Here is a 17,617-nt window from a genome sequence, read left to right as displayed (position 1 = left end):
CAGATGATGAACCCAAGGTTCTGTACATCCTCAAACATCAAGGAGAGTTAGCTTGGCCTACAGAGGGATAAGAATGGGTATGAATTTATTTTGCTTTTTATTTTATTTTTTTAAGTTTATTTATATTGAGAGAGAGAGAGAGAGAGAGAGAGAGAGAGAGAGAGAGAGAGAACAGGAGTGGGGGAAGGGCAGAGAGAGAGAGAATCCCAAGCAAGCTCTGTACTATCGGGGCTCTGCCCCGACACGGGGCTCAAACTCACGAACCGTGAGATCATGTCCTGAGCTGAAATCAAAAGTCAGACACTTAACCGACTGAGCCACCCAGGCACCCCAAGAATAGGTATGAGTTTATTTTAGAAAGACTTTTAGAAAGAGTTGAAATAGAATAGGCTGGCAAAAATCTTAATTAGAAAATAAAATCACTTCTTGAGCAATCTGGTTCCGTGACTTCTTACTGTACATGCAAAGAAGTATATAAACAGGTAGTAAACACTCTATTGAAAAGTAAAGTAACCAATCAGGTATCAATCAGCACAGTAACTCAAATTCATTCAAATGAGCTCATATCGATAGATTTCATAAGTGGGGGGAATGCTCCAACCTGCATATAAATAATCAGTCTCTATCCTTAGAGCCCTACTGTGAAGTAAAAAGAGCAAAATTTCAAATTTATATATAGCAGTCTTAGCACACCAGTCAACCTTGTCAACATGGAATGCTTATTCTCTATCTATCTATGTCAGAAAAAGGCATAGCAAATATAATACATCCAAAACAGCACTCTTGATTGCAGCCCAGCCACCCAGCCACCCCCAAACCCTTCTTTCTTAAGCGTCATCTGTGGCAGTAAATGGTACCACCATTTGGGCTCAGGCCCCAGACCTACCGTCCAATCTGTTAATAAGTCCTCTTGTTTTCCCTCAAATTACATTTGGAATCTACTTCTCACTACCTCCCACTCCCACCCTAGCCTAAGCCACATCATCCTAGACAGCTCAGAGAAGCTCCCAATTTTTCTCCACTTCCATTTTTGCCTCCCTAGAGCTATTTTCCACACTGCAGCCAGAGGAATCTTTGAAAATCACAAATCAGATCATGCCACATCCTTGCTTGAAACTTGTAATAGCATTCCATCGACCTCAGTAAAATCTCAACTTCTTACCTTAGCTACCAAGCTGCACATGGCCGGGTCTCTGTCTATCTCTTCAGGGTCTTTTCCTACCATTTCACTCTGCCATTAAGTTCATTCCCATCTCAGGGCCTTTGCACCTGCTGCCTCCCTGCCCTAGAAGGCACCTCCCAAGATGGTTGCCTGGCTTGCTCCACTGATTTCAGCCTCGACTCAAATGTCACTGTATCAAACAAGCCTCCCTGACCTCCCTATCAAAAATAGCACACTCTGGGCCTTATCCTGCCTTTTTTCCCTCTCCACAAGCATTTGTCATTAACCAAAGTCATATCACTTATTTATTATGTATGCATATTTGTCTCTTCCGCCGGGATGTCAGGGACATGAAGGCAAGGACTTGATCAGTACCATCCACTGCCCGTCCACCATCTAGAATAAATACCAGATGCACGCTCGCTACTTACAGGTAGTGGCTGCATTAATGAGTAAGACTAGAGTGCTCAGCTAAAGCAAGAAAGCAGAAAGTGAAACACCACATTCAAACAGTTATGAACATACTCATCAGAAATTTCGATGCTGAGCTTCTGTTTGGTTTGGCTGAGAGTCGTCCGATACAGCTTTGTGGCCATTTCGATAAGGTGATCGCTGCTGAAGAGAAAGTCTCCTTTACTAGCTGCTTCAGAGCCCTAAAAGGACAAAGCAAGAGTCAGACCATCATAATTAAAGACAGCTTAGGAGGTAAATGTTTACAGGCTTGACTGAAAACGTATTTACTGGCTCTTTAAAAAAACATTAGTTACTGGAGTCCATTCTTCCAAATAAACAATAACGATGAAAGCTGTATTTCTTCCAAACTTGCTCGGGGCACTTTTAGTAAGGTTACCTAACTTGACGCTACCCAAAGTTGGTAGGTAGACCACAGGCACCTTCCACATCACCTGGGAGCTTGTTAGACGAGGAGAACTGGGGCCCTAGCGCAGGCCCACTGACCAGGATCCCTGAGTGATTTGTTTGCACATTCAGGCTTGAGAAGCACTGACCTAACCTAGAACTCAATCTGAAAGGGCTGTTTAAAAAATTCTTCAGTGGTTTGGTTAAAAACATAAGCAGAACAACAACACTCCCAACAAATATCCTAAGGCAGTGGCTCTCCAGCTAAGCTACACAAAATAGGATGGTTGTGCCCCATTCCAAGAAACTCTGGTTTGAGGGGACTGGGGGCATGGCCTGGGCACCAGCATTATTATGTGTAATCAAGGTTCAGAATCACTGTGTTAGGACTGGATATGCTCCCTTTAAGTTAGGATCCACAGTGGGGAAAAGAGGCAGAATGAAGCATACGGGACTTTCCTAAGTGTAGAAACAGCAAGCTACGTGCACTATCAGCTAGATGCAGGTCCCTGAATATGATTAATATTCGCCGACATCTGCTTATTCAGTGACTATTTGTTATATGAAAGGCACTATGCTGAGCACTTTACACAGTGTCTCACTGAATCCTTATAACAACGTTATGAACTAGTGCCATTATTTTCTCCATTTTAAAGAAGAGAAAAGGGTGCCTGGGTGGCTCTGTTGGTTAAGTGTCTGACTCTCTAAAAAAAGTCTTTTTAATGTTTATTTTTGAGAGAGAGACAGCACGAGCCGGGGAGGGGCAGAGAGAGAAGGAGACACAGAATCCGAAGCAGGCTCTGGGCTCTGAGCCACCCAGGTGCCCCAGTTGGACTCTTGATTTCGACTCAGGTCATGATCTCACGACTTGTGAGATCGAGCCCTGCATTTGGCTTTGCGCTGACAGAGAGGAGCCTGCTTGGAATTCTCTCTCTCCCTCTCTCTCTGTCCCTTCCCCACTCACGCATGTGCACACACGTGTGTGCACATGTACTCTCTCTCAAAATAAACATTAAAAAAATAAATACAATAACACATAAAGAGGAGAAAAATTAGGTAGGCACACAGAAGTTAAATGACTCGGCCAAGGTCACTGTAAAATTGGTGAGACCAACTCCAGAGGCTACATTCTTAACTACTTCGTTCAAATCAGGAAGTCCTCAAGGCACCTAGGTGGCTCAGTCAGTTAAGTGTCTGACTCTTCATTTCAGCTCAGGTCCTGATCTCACAGTTGTGAGATCAAGCCCCACACTGGGCTCACGCTAAGCATGAAGCCTGCTTGGGATTTTCTCTCCCTCTCCCCCACTTGTGCTCTCTCTCTCAAAAATAAATAAAATAAAATAAAAAAAATCAGGAAGTCCTAGTTAAGCTAAAAAAGCACTGAATGTTAAAAAGTCTTTAGGTCAGAGTTATGAGGCAGTTGTTTCATTGCGGTTGCCTTCTTTAATTAAAAAACCACAAATTAAAGATGAATAAGGGGACGGACATTTATCAAGCGGTATACAGAAAAAAACCACAGGAGGAAGCAATGAAATCCTGGTATTTCCATGTATTATTCTCAAAATAAAGCACATCACTGTGAGTGCAAACAAAAGCTGCTCAGGGAAATCAGAATTCAATGAACAATAAATGTGATTAATCAGTTCAATTTCAACTAGTCAATTTCAATCACTGAAAAGCCAAGCCTGAGATTTTACATAGGAGTGAATATAGCCCAAATCTGCAAATCAATAACATGTAGAAAATTTTAATGTTTTTGTTTTTTATTTTTTTTATTTTTGAGAGAGAGACAGAGACAGAGTGCGAGTGGCGGAGGGAAGAGGGGCAGAGAGAAGGAGACACAGTATCTGAAGCAGGCTCCAGGCTCTGAGTTGTCAGCACAGAGCCTGACGTGGAGCTCGAACTCACAAGCCATGAGATCATGACCTTGGCCGAAGTTGGATGCCTAACCGACTGAGCCACCCAGGCGCCCCAGATGTAGAAAATTTTAAATCAGTGCCTCGGAGATTGGACAAATGCAGAAATCTTTCAAACAAATCAATAGTTGGACCTTTACCTCTTTGAGATGGATGGCAAAGAAGCCATCATTCTGTGAGCTCATCGATACTTTGGTCACATCCACCAAAGGAACCTCTGACTTGATCTGCCCGGACTTTTGATCGGCAAGAAGGAGATTATTATTTGTTAAGAGGAAAATCCGGGATGTGCTCTAAAACAAAACAAAACAAAACAAAACAAAACAAATAAGGATGTAAAACCAATGATGAAAAACACCCCCAGTGGTCCTTGAGTTTAAAGTATTAGTTATTTGCAGAAATGCCCATTTTATTCTGTATCTTTCAGCATGCATACCTATGTAAACTGAGAACACACTAAAAACACAAATAACATATCTTAAATCGTGAAAGTTTCAGAGAACAAGCAAAATTCCACCTAGGCTTAAAGGTAAGGGGAAACATCTTCCTTTATAAGAATTCTGCTGAGAAAATGAAATGCAAATTTGAATATTCAGAAAACTAAAGATGACTGTCCCAATTGATAAACACTTCTTACAAGTCTTCAGGGATAGCATTTTACCTTCCCATTGGCACGGTTAATTTTGTTCACCACTTCAGCAATGATAATCTTTTCTTCAATAGCATCTTTGAGTTTCTTATACTTGGGATTCTTGTTGATTTCCAGGTAAGCTCCTTGGAATGGTTGCCCAACACTAGAGGGAAAAAAAAAATTCCCCTCACATTAGAAACAGTTCCAGATGGAAGTATTATGGGAGAAAGGTAACACGTTAGCTGATTCTGAAGAGCGATAACTTCATCAGAGTTAATTTTATGCATTTTACACATGTCCTAAATAGTTGGAAATGAAACCTGAAACCTACTTCAGATACATTTTTGATGTCATCATGGCATTTTGTAGGTAGGACTTTGATAAAAATCTTATCACATGGAACAATCAAGATAGAAACCTGTCACAAGAAAGACAGCCAAGGCCCAAGTGCATGGTCTCAAGGAAAAGGCAAATCCTTCTAATCTGTTAATATAAAGTTAACAGCGACCCACAAAGGGCTTCTAATGCCTTTAAACAACATGTGGCAACGGGAAAAAAGAGCACAGATCATTACCATCAGCTGCTTCAAAGAAAAACTTCATTTTCTTGCAGAGAATCAGAAAATCAATAGGCCGCCTGGGAAGAACAGATCCAGAGCAACCGCTTTAGAAGAAAGCTACAGAGCACTGAATATTACCATATAACTCTGGCTCTAAATAGGCAACGTATGAAAGGAGAATCAGGCCTTTCCTCCTAGGATATGCCCCTACTCGGACAGAAGGGGCCAAGGTCGCCATGCAGAAGCAGAGCAGTTTTCTTTCAAACAAACTGTATCTTACAAGCCGCACAATCATGTGCTAGGATGTCGATTTCCCTTAAAGGTTTGTGGGGTGACACCTGCAGGACAGCTTCTTCAAAGACACCAAAAAAAAACCCCACAACAACAACAACAACAACAACAATGACAACGACAAACTGTGGCTTCACTCTGAGCTGTAAAGTTCTGGCAATTTGCAAATACAACTTTAAATGCTTGTGTTGTGGGTGGAGGAATAGGGAAGAAAAATCCACGTAGGTGGTCAGTGTTTCACAGCTCCCAGCACATAACAGGCTGGCACCCAGAAGGGCCGCTGCTTCACACAGTGGTGGGAGGCTAAATTATCCCACCCCTCTGACTGTTGCGGGGGGAGCATGCACAGAGAACACTACCCAAAGAGGACCTGGCTTGATGTTAATATTTTTTTCTTGCTGTTCGTAGTCAAATGAGTCTTTATTCATTTAATGTTTTTAAAGGAAGAATCAACAAATGTGTTTTTAATAATTAAAAAGTGCTAAGAGTCTCTGAATTTGTTTCTTCAAAAATGCAATTTTCTCCTTTCAGTTTCTGAAGCGTCACCCACAGGGAATGTTAATTAAGACGATTACAAGTGAAAAAGATATAAAGAAAAAGTTAAATCAATTAGTTGCTGGAGAGAGCACAGGGACCATTTTCGTGTTCGAAAGTGCTTTCTTTAGCAGGCACTTTGGACAACTTCGGATGAAGATGCTACGTGGGACTCACGGGGAGTATGTACCATCTCAAGTCACCAGGTCAGCTGACCCAGGAGGCTGTGTCCCTAAAGACATGGAGAATACAAGCACAGCACATGGAATACATGTGAATATACTCAGCAGATAATACTTTTTATTTCCGGGCCATCCTTTGGAAGAAGCTAAAAGTTGTTAAAGATCTCGCTTGAAATTGTACAACCTACTTTTTTATTTAAAAAACAGATGAGAAAGGGATAGGGATTCTGGGGAGAAATGATGAACTTGGGAGATAGAAGAATATTCAGATAAGCGGTCTTTACCAAGGGTTTCACTTGGTAAACTTACAACGGATATTGCTTCTTTTATTGAGTGCTTGGTGCCTACAATAAAGGGACCGATCTGACTGCACAGGCCACTAACGTCATGCCCAAGGAGTTAGCAGACCAAAGGCCATCACAGAGCAGTGCCCCCGCAACACTCTTAGAGTGACAGACCGGTGCCCTCTTCTTTACAATGCAAATGAGCCTGACCCAGCTGGTTCAAGGAAGAAGACTGGCATGGGGATTACAGTATATTACCAGCAGAAATTGGGCCGGCCTCTGAAAACTATGGAAAACGAACAAGAATTTACCATGAAGATTTATCTTAATAGCCTATACAATTTGTATTTTAAACGATGACTTCTAATTATTTAGTGAAGTGTTTAGGCTAATGCCAATGAAATAAAACCACCAAATGTAATCTCATTTCGTTACAGTATGCCATGAAAGCCATTGCTCAAAAGTGTTTAAGTGTACTTTTTTCAACAGAGCTGAGCTTTTATTTCCATGTTTATTACATGTTTATCTTTGATGTCGAATACATATTAGAATCAGCATACAACTTGGGAGAAAAGCTGGATGTTCTCCACTGAATGGGTTAAAAAGGAATATAAAACTACAAAATACTCATTTTAGGTCTTCAATTCTAAATTATGGAAAACAGAACAATAATTACCTTGCCATTTTTCTCTTTCTAGTTTTCCAAGATGAATTTCATTATAAAATATTTTTCACTAACAATTAATTGTACTTGACTTTAAGTACAGAATACAAATAGTCTTAACACAGAACTCCTATCTTCTATTTAAAATACAAATATTTCATCATAGTATGAATTGAGAGTGATTTACTGATGTCAACTGGAAATCTAGTGACCTAAGCAAACCCATACATGCCACTTGCTTTTGTCTGGAAGAGTTAGGCTGATCATAAAATAATTCATAGAATTAAAAATCTCTCATGTATCACTGAAATCAAACTCCACTAGAAGCGACCTACAAATATATTTGAGGAGCTTTTAAAAAACTGACTTTGGGGCGCCTGGGTGGCGCAGTCGGTTAAGCGTCCGACTTCAGCCAGGTCACGATCTCGCGGTCCGTGAGTTCAAGCCCCACGTCAGGCTCTGGGCTGATGGCTCGGAGCCTGGAGCCTGTTTCCGATTCTGTGTCTCCCTCTCTCTCTGCCCCTCCCCCGTTCATGCTCTGTCTCTCTCTGTCCCAAAAATAAATAAAAAACTTGAAAAAAAAAATTAAAAAAAAAAAAACTGACTTTTATGGGTAAAGCAAAGCCATAATACCTAGATGGGTATAAAGCCTTCTTGTCTTTGAAGAGTTCACTGGCTTCTAATTTTTCTTCGTAAATCAGCTTTTGCTGGTCTGTGAATTGGTCTCTGTATTTTTTACACTGTGAAAAATGAAAAGGAGAAAAAAAAAGATATCACTTACATAAGTCATTACTCATTCTTAAATATGCTAAGCCAATTTAGTAACATGAAGAGTAAGAGTAAATGTGTACAAAATATCCATTTAAAAAAACCAAGAGCATTTTTCCTTTTTGGGTTTTCAAAGGCTGGTCTTAGAAAATGCCATAAAAACTATGGTCTGTATTGTGGAACTTGGGATGCTTCTTCAGAACACGCGAGGGCCTTGCTAGCAAGGGCCCTACTGGGAGTACTGACCCTCCCACTATGACATCAGCCCCCGCCCCCACCCCTGACATCCTTTAGGCCTCAGGCTGTCACACTCTTCTCACAAAGACTTAGCCTAAGAATGACATTGTACATCACAACTCATTGCACACATTGATTTACATGCACACACATAGACAACTGACACAAAAGCTTCACAAAACAATTCCTTCAACATGCCCTGTACTCTATTATTTTTTTTTAAACTTTAGTATTTATTTTTTTTAATTTACATCCAAATTAGTTAGCATATAGTGAAGCAATGATTTCAGGAGTAGATTCCTTAATGCCCCTTACCCATTTAGCCCATCCCCCCCCCACAACCCCTCCAGCAACCCTCAGTTTGTTCTCCATATTTATGAGTCTCTTCTGTTTTGTCCCCCTCCCTGTTTTTATATTATTTTTGTTTCCCTTCCCTTAGGTTCATCTGTTTTGTCTCTTAAAGTCCTCAGATGAGTAAAGTCATACGATTTTTGTCTTTCTCTGACTAATTTCACTTAGCATAACACCCTCCAGTTCCATCCACGTAGTCGCAAATGGCAAGATTTCATTCTTTTTGATTGCTGAGTAATACTCCATTGTGTGTGTGTGTGTGTGTGTGTGTGTGTGTGTGTGTAGATAGATATATACACACACACACCACATTTTCTTTATCCATTCATCCATCGATGGACATTTGGGCTCTTTCCATACTTTGGCTATTGTTGATAGTGCTGCTAGAAACATGGGGGTGCATGTACCCCTTCGAAATAGCACACCTATATCCCTTGGATAAATACCTAGTAGTGCAATTGCTGGGTTGTAGGGTAGTTCTATTTTTAATTTTTTGAGGAACCTCCATACTGTTTTCCAGAGTGGCTGCACCAGCTTGCATTCCCACCAACAATGCAAAAGAGATCCTCTTTCTCTGCATCCTCGCCAACATCTGTTGTTGCCTGAGTTGTTAATCTTAGCCATTCTGACAGGTGTAAGGTGGTATCTCATTGTGGTTTTGATTTGTATTTCCCTGATGATGAGTGATATTGAGCATTTTTTCATGTGTCGGTTGGCCATGTGGACGTCTTCTATCCTACTGTACTTCATTTTAAAACGCTGGTCTATTGATCTATTAAATTGATTTCACGACTCACAAATATGCTACAACCCTTGGTTTGAAAAATACTGCTCTGAATCCCCTATTGCCATTTTACGGTATGGACACCTGACCTGAGAAATCTCTCCTTTGGCTGGATTCTGAGATGGTACTGAAGGGACACAGGGGGTGGCTGGAGGGGCAGGGACAGGTTGTTTTATTTTTATTTTTTATTATGTTTATTTATTTTTGAGAGAGAGAGACAGAGCGTGAGCAAGGAAGGGGCAGAGAAGGGAAGACACAGAATCCAAAGCAGGTTCCAGGCTCAGCTGTCAGCACGGAGCCCGACATCGGGCTCAAACTCACAAACTGCAAGATCATGACTTGAGTCAAAGTCAGACGTTCAACCGACTGACCACCCAGGTGCCCCTAGGCCAGGTGTTTCAGATGAACTCTAAGACATTCAGTTAGAAATGTAGTTGAGACCCACTGATATAATGGTATAAGGGAATGTTAGCATTGCTGCCCACCCTTTCAGGCATAAACACATCCCTCTCATTCTCTATCCCCAAATGCAAGGGAGGTAAGGGCCAGGGGCCAGGGGAGAGCAGAGGCAGAGCAGACTCCTGGCATTAGAAGCTCCCCATCGTTATTTCTGAAAATAGTCTCACTGTCAGACTCAAAGAGGGAGATGAGCACTGAGACACTGGTGAATTTCACCAAACTGACTCACTAAGTTAGGGAACAGAATGGAGAATCCCGTTCCACATGCTGTGTCACCAATATTACACTATTCAGTGATAATGTCACTCTACATATGTAATTCTGGAAAGGGACAAGCCTACAGTGCCCAGCAGGAAAGAGTTTCCTGGAAGTGATATCCATCAGTCATTCACTTACCAAATTTGGTAAGCCTTTCAATGATTATATCGTAGGATTATATGATTATCATATTAATGATTATATCGTATCTGACACTTGTACATATTTAGCATTCCACATATCAACTGAACTACTAAAATAAAGTCAACATCTATATAAGTAACCCACGTACTTCTGGGCAACACCTAAATAACACGTTATGCTCTCATAAAATTAAGGAAGCTAAAAATATAAGGCAATGTCAAATAGATTTTTAGCTTCCATTTAATTCAGGTTGAGGGAAACTTAATCTCTTTGATGTCTTGGGAGGCACTCTAAAGCCGTTTTTTTCCCCAGTCCATCAAAACATGTAGTGTTCTCACGTACGTTTATGCACGTACTCAATACATCTTAGAAAGTAAACTCCTACCATCTTCCAGATTTAACTATATCCTGTGAAGATGTTCAAATTTTATTATTTCTATCTCTGGCAGTATTCCTTCAGGTAAAGATGCATAACAGAAACACATCAAAACAAAACAAAAACCTGAACTACTTTAAAGCAACTGGAATCTGGAAGGGAAAGACACTGGAGCCATGCACACTCTCCTTTCCAGACAAGGATGACAGGTGACAGTCATGGGAACACCTGGCTGCTCTAGAAATTCTCACACAAAGCCAAGTACGGTGCATGGTTCAAAAATACCAAGGTCCTCAGATACGTCTCTTTGAGGTTAGAGGAAGAGCATGGTTAAAAATCTGCTTTTACATAACACTTTTCAAACGCTCAAAATATATGTTAAGAAGTCTCTGAAAAAAAAAAAAACCTAACAAGGCATTTTTTTACCCTCCACAAGTGGAAAATCCTTTTTAGTTCTTTGTGAGTAGAATCCAAAAATAGGTAAGGTCTTGATGGCCAGTTCTTGTCTATTGGCGATAAGGAAGGCATCTTATTTTTCATTTCCAAGAAGTATTTTTGCACCTATGTTGAGTTTGACAAAAAATGCTAGATAAGTAAAATATACCAGAAAAGTCATTGTTTTACATAAACCAGGATCAAGCAAACCACTTGGTGGAATTTAGCAAGTGTTAGTTTATAAAATGTTGCAACTCCTCTGGAAAATCTCTTTTTAACTCTCTGTATTGGTTGGGAAAATCTAAGCTCCACTAAATGGTTAAGAGAAAAGAAGAATACTAATTTTAAAATTAACATTAATACTTACACCAGCTAACACTAGAAAGCTGCATTGTTTAATAGGCAGCCACTTGCCACCTGTGACTATTTCTATTTAAATCTTTAGTAATTAAAAAAAAAGTTAAAAATCCAGTTCATCAATCACATTTGTTACATTTCGAGTGCTCAATAGCCACATGTGGCCAGACTTTACTGCACCACAAAGATCTAGAACATTTTCACTGCTGCAGAAAGTCCTATCGGACAGCACTGCTCTAGAGTACTGAATATGAGCCAGGAACCCTAAGAGCTTTCAATTATCACTCCATTTTACAGGCGACAAGATGAGGCTCACAGAAGTTATGTGATTTGCTCAAGCCGTAAATCTGTACATGGCAGAGCGAGCTGGCTCCAGAGTTTGCACGTTACCACTACATATACTTCTCTGGAAGCCAGAGGGAAATGTTAGAATCCATCCCGGAATCGTGGCACAGCCCTGCTCTCCTCGTTGACCAACCTCGCCCTGCAGCAGCTTGTGGCAGTTCAGCAGGGCAAGATCTTGGTGTTCCCCTCAGATTCCTATGTTGAAATCCTAACCCCCAATGGGATAGTGTTAGGAAACGGGGCCTTGGGGAGGCAATTAGGTGAGTAAGGTTACAAGGGGTGATGCTCCCAGGATTACTGCTCTTATAAGAAGACACGGGAAAGAGCTTGCTTCTCTTTCTCTTCTCCTGTGAGGAAACTAGGAAAAAGCCCTCACCAGAACCAGACCATGCTGGCACTCTGATCTTGGGCTGCCCAGTCTCCAGGACTATCAGAAATAAATGTTCATTAAGCCACACAGTCTATGGTATTTTCATTATAGTAGCCTGAACCAACACACCAGGCTTTCTTGGGTTCCCCTTCCCCAGAGAACGTTCTCTCTGTCAAAGAACATTTCATTGATCATATGTGGGCCGCTAACCTGACACAATTCTACCTGAATTTGAGGGGAAATGATAGAAGGTCACAATCTCTCAGTGTCACAGCTAGGGTTTAATAGTTACCAAACAAGTCATTTATGATTGAGGTGATGCTATTCACTAGTTAGTCCTATAATGCTAATTAGCCACATAGAAAGTATAGACTTACAATTCTCTGAAGTGTAAATTCATAAATTTTCTTTCCAGCATTGGCTCTGAAGAATTTCCTGTACTCCCGACGGACCTTTAAATAGAAGCAGCAGAACACAGAGGTTAACGTGTGGCCGGCAGGTGCCCATATGATACACTTCTATCAAAAATGAAAAAAAAGGTGGAACAAGTCAAATTTTATAAGTGACTTTCTGGATATAGTAAAATGATTGAAGCACACTGAGACAGTGGATTTTAAATCAGAGAAAAAGAAACAAGAGCTGCAAAGTGGTAATACCAGAATGTTCTAATGTTTTAAATCCTCCCAATTCGTTTTTAAAGTGCCTGAAGATTTGACAAGAAACACTCTAGAGGCATGGCTACAAACTCATCACAAATCAAAATACATATCAGAAAAAAAATTATATAGGTAATTTTCACTGCAAATTGTTCTTAAAAGGTAAAAAGAAAATGCCTGACGAACTCCAGCACAGCTTCCAAAGCCCTGCATACGAAGACAGGACTTCAGTGCCGTGCGCCGGGAGCTCATTGTGCCTAAAAATAAGAATTTAAAAAGAAGCTTGTGGTCTCCCATTAGAAATCTCCCATTTAACTGCATCAATTTTTCTCTCATCTCTACTCCTGTCCGAGTTTCTACTAACACTATCACAACACTCAGGACATGTTACAGTTTTAGTTTGCCTATTTCTTCCTTGCTACACTGTCATACGCACTTTGCACACTAGTGTTCAACAAATCAAATCACTAGGTGAGGTGTTTACTGAATGAATCAATGAATGAATGATACAGTTAAGTTTTGAAACTGAAAAAAAAAACCGAAAAACTACTTAAAATACCGATTGTCACTCGGCTGTCAATGAGAACGTTAGATTTTAGCAAAACACCAGCCTATTTGAGTAATTCAGACATGCTATGCCTTTTTCTTTTGTCTTTACTTTTCTGGGTTTAACCGCACATGTTCAAAATCCAAGCTCACAACCTGCTAGCCAAATTCAGTTTGTAGAAAAATGTTTTATATGCCTATTTTTAAATGAAGCACTTCGCATGGAAAATTCAGGCTACATGTTTCTCTTCAAGTTTTCTAAGATCTAGCAACGGTGAGCCCCATTCCCACATGACAAAGACGAGACCACAGGAGCTGTGGCTGCCTTTATGAGACAGGATGCTCCACACTGCTCAGGGCCCCATCCTTCCTGATCCACCTTCCATCTGCTTCTTCCCTCATCCTTGTGACCTCCCTGGTCCCATGGGACATGTAAGCGCCAGACCCATTCTCTACGCTTATGGATTATTACGGTTTAAAATTTTTTCCAGGGGCACCTGGGTGGCTCAGTCGTTAATTAAGCATCCGATTCTTGGTTTCAGCTCAGTCATGGTCTCACAGTTCATGAGTTTGAGTCCTGCCATCAGGCTCTGCGCTGACAGTGTGGAGCCTGTTTGGTTCCTCTGTCTCTCTCTCTCTCTCTCTCTCTCTCTCTCTCCCTCCCTCTGTCTCTGCCCCTCCCTCTCTCAAAAATAGATTTAAAAAAAATTTTCCCCCAGATACCACACAGGAAGTTCCTCCTTTTGTTCATATTCTATGGTACTGATTATCCTTTCTCCTTTAGCCAAGGAGTTGCTAGATTCAAATCTCAAACTAATAAAGTTAGAAGGGACAAAGGGAAGAAAAATGGTACCTTTTAATGGCTCCTGGAATTTTAATAGCATAGGGAAGCAGAGAAGTTAGAGTAAGGTTTCATGTGAACATATCCATAGAAATATACTGGAAGTCCTACCATATGTAGTTGAATGTCATTGTAAGCGAGTTCACTGCAACATGCTTTTTGATATTCACAGGAATATTTCCCCTGAAATATTCTCCAGAAATACAGCTATAAATAGAAAAGGCTGACGACACGTTGACATATAAAATGGGCTCCCCCTCACGGGCCCTGGCAGTCCAAAAATGATCCACTGAACTTTGTAATCAATTCCACAAGAACCTAATCACATAAAAGGGCGAAACTACTGTTCTTATCAACATCATCATTCTTTAAAAAACACTAGCACAAAATTATTACATTCTTGGACTTCAGAGAAGTTTAATCTTATTTCAGAACAATGATAATGGTGACATATTAAAATACTTCTGTTTTATTGGAAACCGGGGGGGGGGGCAGTTACATCTAGAGTAGGGCCCGTTAACTTCAGCTCCAACACCATTCACCTACAAACTGAATTTGATTTATAGGTTACTAGCATATACCCCTAAGATGGAAAGATTTTCTGAAATCATATGCAGTGAGTTAAACCCAGAAACTGAAGACAAATGTGATTCTGCTGGTAGATATTATACAGGGTAAAAATCCTGACTCAATGTTTGGTTCCCTCCTTTTATGAAAATCAGGATGCAAATCAGAACAAGTGAGTAAAATGGGAAATAAAATCCTTTAAAAAAAGTAGTTCTAGAACTTGTTTAGAATTCTTGAAATGGAACATCTTAAATTCATACTTAAGTTACTTCTTAAGTACTTCAAAAATTACTTGATGAATATTCAGTATAATCAAAAAGGTTAATTCACTGAAAGTTTACAGGCTAAATTTTCAGGGGAAAATGCAGATTACTCAAAAGCAGAACATACAGATACTGCTGATGCTATTTAGATTCAGAGTCAGTGGCTTCCTGGATGGTAAATATTTAGAAGAAGATGGTTATAGCAAAAATAATAAAGAGGAATAGTGTCAAATAGGGGCCTAATTATTCCTAAAAGACAATATGGATGGTACCCTAAGGTGATGAGTTATTGAATAACAGGAAGACACAATCTTTACACTGCCCGAAAGTTGTTCTCAATGGCAAAAAGTTGTTTCTGGGGCTCAGTCATGTTTACTTACGCGTATCTTGCCTAAAGCAGTAAGCACCACTTTGAAATAAACCCTACCCTACATTAAAAGGCATTTGAATCTATAAAGTTCTCTTTAACCCGAATGAGCGACTGCTGGTCTTAATTGCCAAAATCTGTACTTTTAATGCAAAACCCTTTGGTTTCTAAGCTGAACAATTAGAATGGCAGTCACTTTGTAGAACACTCTGCTCCAGGAGCCATCGTTGGAGCAGGATAGGCAGACAAAGGGAAACAAAAGCCAGATATCCCCTGGCTGGCCACTGTAGACCATGGGTCAGCTTTTAGCTCAACTACTGTAACTCTGTCTCATGAATTAAAAACAAAAAACAAAACACAAACTTCATCTTCATAAAGATAACACAAAATAGGACTTGGATAACAAAATGTCTTATTAGATGCTTTAGATACTTTAAACCTATTATTTAAAGAAATACACAACAACATCAGAAAATATTAGTGCACAGGTTTGTTCTCAAAAAGAAATGGAATTAGGCAAGGTGACACTGTAAAAGACTGTGCAGACCATAAGCAAGCATCATCAATCATTTTCTCCGGGTTAGTAAGTGCTAGGCTTCATTGAGTTCACCGTGGACAGAAAGAAGGGGTGGGGAAGTACCTTTAGTCCAAGCCAGTAAGCCCAAATGACAGCGACTGCATGCTTACGCCTAGCCTCCTCCTTCAAGCGTTTCAATTCCCTTCGAGCCTAGAACGTTTTAGATAGTAAATAAAAGAGACGGCCCAATGCAGACAGCACAAATGACCAGAGGAAGATACCCCACCAAACAGAAGAGCCAACTTATGAATAAGGATTTCAGAATGATAGAAGAATAGGGCATAATCACTTAAACCCAAGGAATCCGCGTAAGTCTGGTGCAGTCCTTTGTATGTTTAGTGCACTGAGCCTCTGTTCCAGAGGAAGGCCATCTATGTGGTACCGGAGGTAAGCCACGCCTCTGCCCCCCTACTTCCAGTTTTCCCTTTTTCCTCCCTCCTCATTCTCTCTCCTTCTTCTATTCTCCACACTCTCTCTCTCCCTTATCCAAGCCTTAGAGCTATGAGTGGCACCTAGTGACTTCAGCAGACTTCCCTTTGCTGCCAGTACCCAGGACTAGAGAGGCTAGGAATTCCTGTGTTCATTCATTTGGATGTACAAAAAGACAACTCTTGTGAACAACCATTTAGAACATGGAAAGAATAAAGTTGTTTCTTTCCCATTAGCAAATTAGAAGTAGCACATATCAAAATTCAGTGTGAGCTAAGGCCCCGGACAGTGAAATACACTGAAGCAAGATAAAAAGTGAAACGACTTATGGTTTAAAAATTAATCTTAGGGAATAGTCAATCTGAAGCATGCTACTTTGAAAGATGAAACATGCAGTGATTTTTCACCACTTTTGGTACTCAGACTGGGAAATGGGCTACCTCAGTGGGGAAACCCCAGGGATAACTGTCTAAGAGTCCTTCTGCCTCAGCTAGGACATTTCCCTCTGATTACTAAAGGAACTAGCCTGTTCGTCACAGATTTTTCAAGGCGGGGACACAAATGAACAGCTCTGGTAAGTTTTTTTTGGCAAATTAAGATCCTTATACAGGCAAATGTTGACTTTTCTCATTTTTCTCACAAGATGGACTTATAATGCTGACAAGGTAAACTTAAAAACATAGGATTATATTGATATTTATGTTTCTAACTGGAATACACATTTTTAGCAGAGATGACCTTTGATTTTCTAAGTAACAAAAACATCTAAAAGTCTCGTCCCTTGGGGTATGTGAAATGTTCACAGAGCCCACGACTCTGCCTGGGGATTAGTGAGAGTATTTCAGGAGGCCTTTGTTTCTGAACACAAACAGCTGAAGCTGAAATTCTTGGGATTCTTCAGCGGCAATGATAGCTAGCTTTGCATGAACACAGCTTTCTGTTCAATCACAAATGATCATTCTTTTCGCATACAATATTTTGCTTATAATAATCAATGGCGGCCACAGTGAGCCTAAAAAACAATTTCATTCGTGGATTAATATTTTTTAAGGCATGCGTTAAAGGTGTTCTTCCTGTCACCATGTTGCAGAAGACCAAATCTTAACATTCCCAACATGCCCCTCCAACCCCCCACCCAACAAAAATATCTCTAGAAAACTGCTGGTATATGCTGGGGGGCGGGGGGGAGAGAAAAGGGAAGGAAAAAAAAAAAAACACAATGAAACATGCATGTTACTTGAGGGTTTTTTTTTGTTTTGTTTTCGTTTTGTTTTGTTAAACAGCAACTGGAACAGTGCCTCATTAATAAGCAATTAGTCTTTTTGGCCTACACATGCTTAGGGCTCCTACTAACGTGCACTACTACACTACCACATCCAGGTTTATTCGATCCGGTGGCTAGGACA

At 40.4% G+C, this 17,617-nt stretch overlaps 1 protein-coding gene across 9 annotated transcripts in view; it reads right to left on the bottom strand.

Annotated features, from left to right (window-relative positions):
* The window catches only part of MYO1B (myosin IB), a 190,144-nt gene that overhangs the window by 5,633 nt on the left and 166,894 nt on the right, over window positions 1-17,617 (bottom strand). For 5 of the 9 annotated variants that reach the window (XM_019838395.3, XM_019838392.3, XM_045034160.1 and 2 more), the window contains 7 exons: window positions 15,846-15,932; window positions 12,343-12,417; window positions 10,885-11,019; window positions 7,715-7,821; window positions 4,598-4,730; window positions 4,077-4,229; window positions 1,688-1,815 (listed from right to left, as the gene is read on the bottom strand). In XM_019838395.3, the coding sequence (XP_019693954.1) occupies window positions 1,688-1,815; window positions 4,077-4,229; window positions 4,598-4,730; window positions 7,715-7,821; window positions 10,885-11,019; window positions 12,343-12,417; window positions 15,846-15,932 (818 nt within the window). The remainder of the gene's footprint in view (window positions 1-1,687; window positions 1,816-4,076; window positions 4,230-4,597; window positions 4,731-7,714; window positions 7,822-10,884; window positions 11,020-12,342; window positions 12,418-15,845; window positions 15,933-17,617) is intronic. The other 4 variants (XM_045034161.1, XM_045034164.1, XM_045034163.1 and 1 more) reach the window with 1 other exon arrangement.

This window comes from Felis catus, chromosome C1, assembly GCF_018350175.1.
Source record: "Felis catus isolate Fca126 chromosome C1, F.catus_Fca126_mat1.0, whole genome shotgun sequence".
NCBI lineage: Eukaryota > Metazoa > Chordata > Mammalia > Carnivora > Felidae > Felis > Felis catus.
The sequence above is the reverse complement of the archived record's forward strand: the minus strand, read 5'-3'. Positions and strand labels throughout refer to the sequence as shown.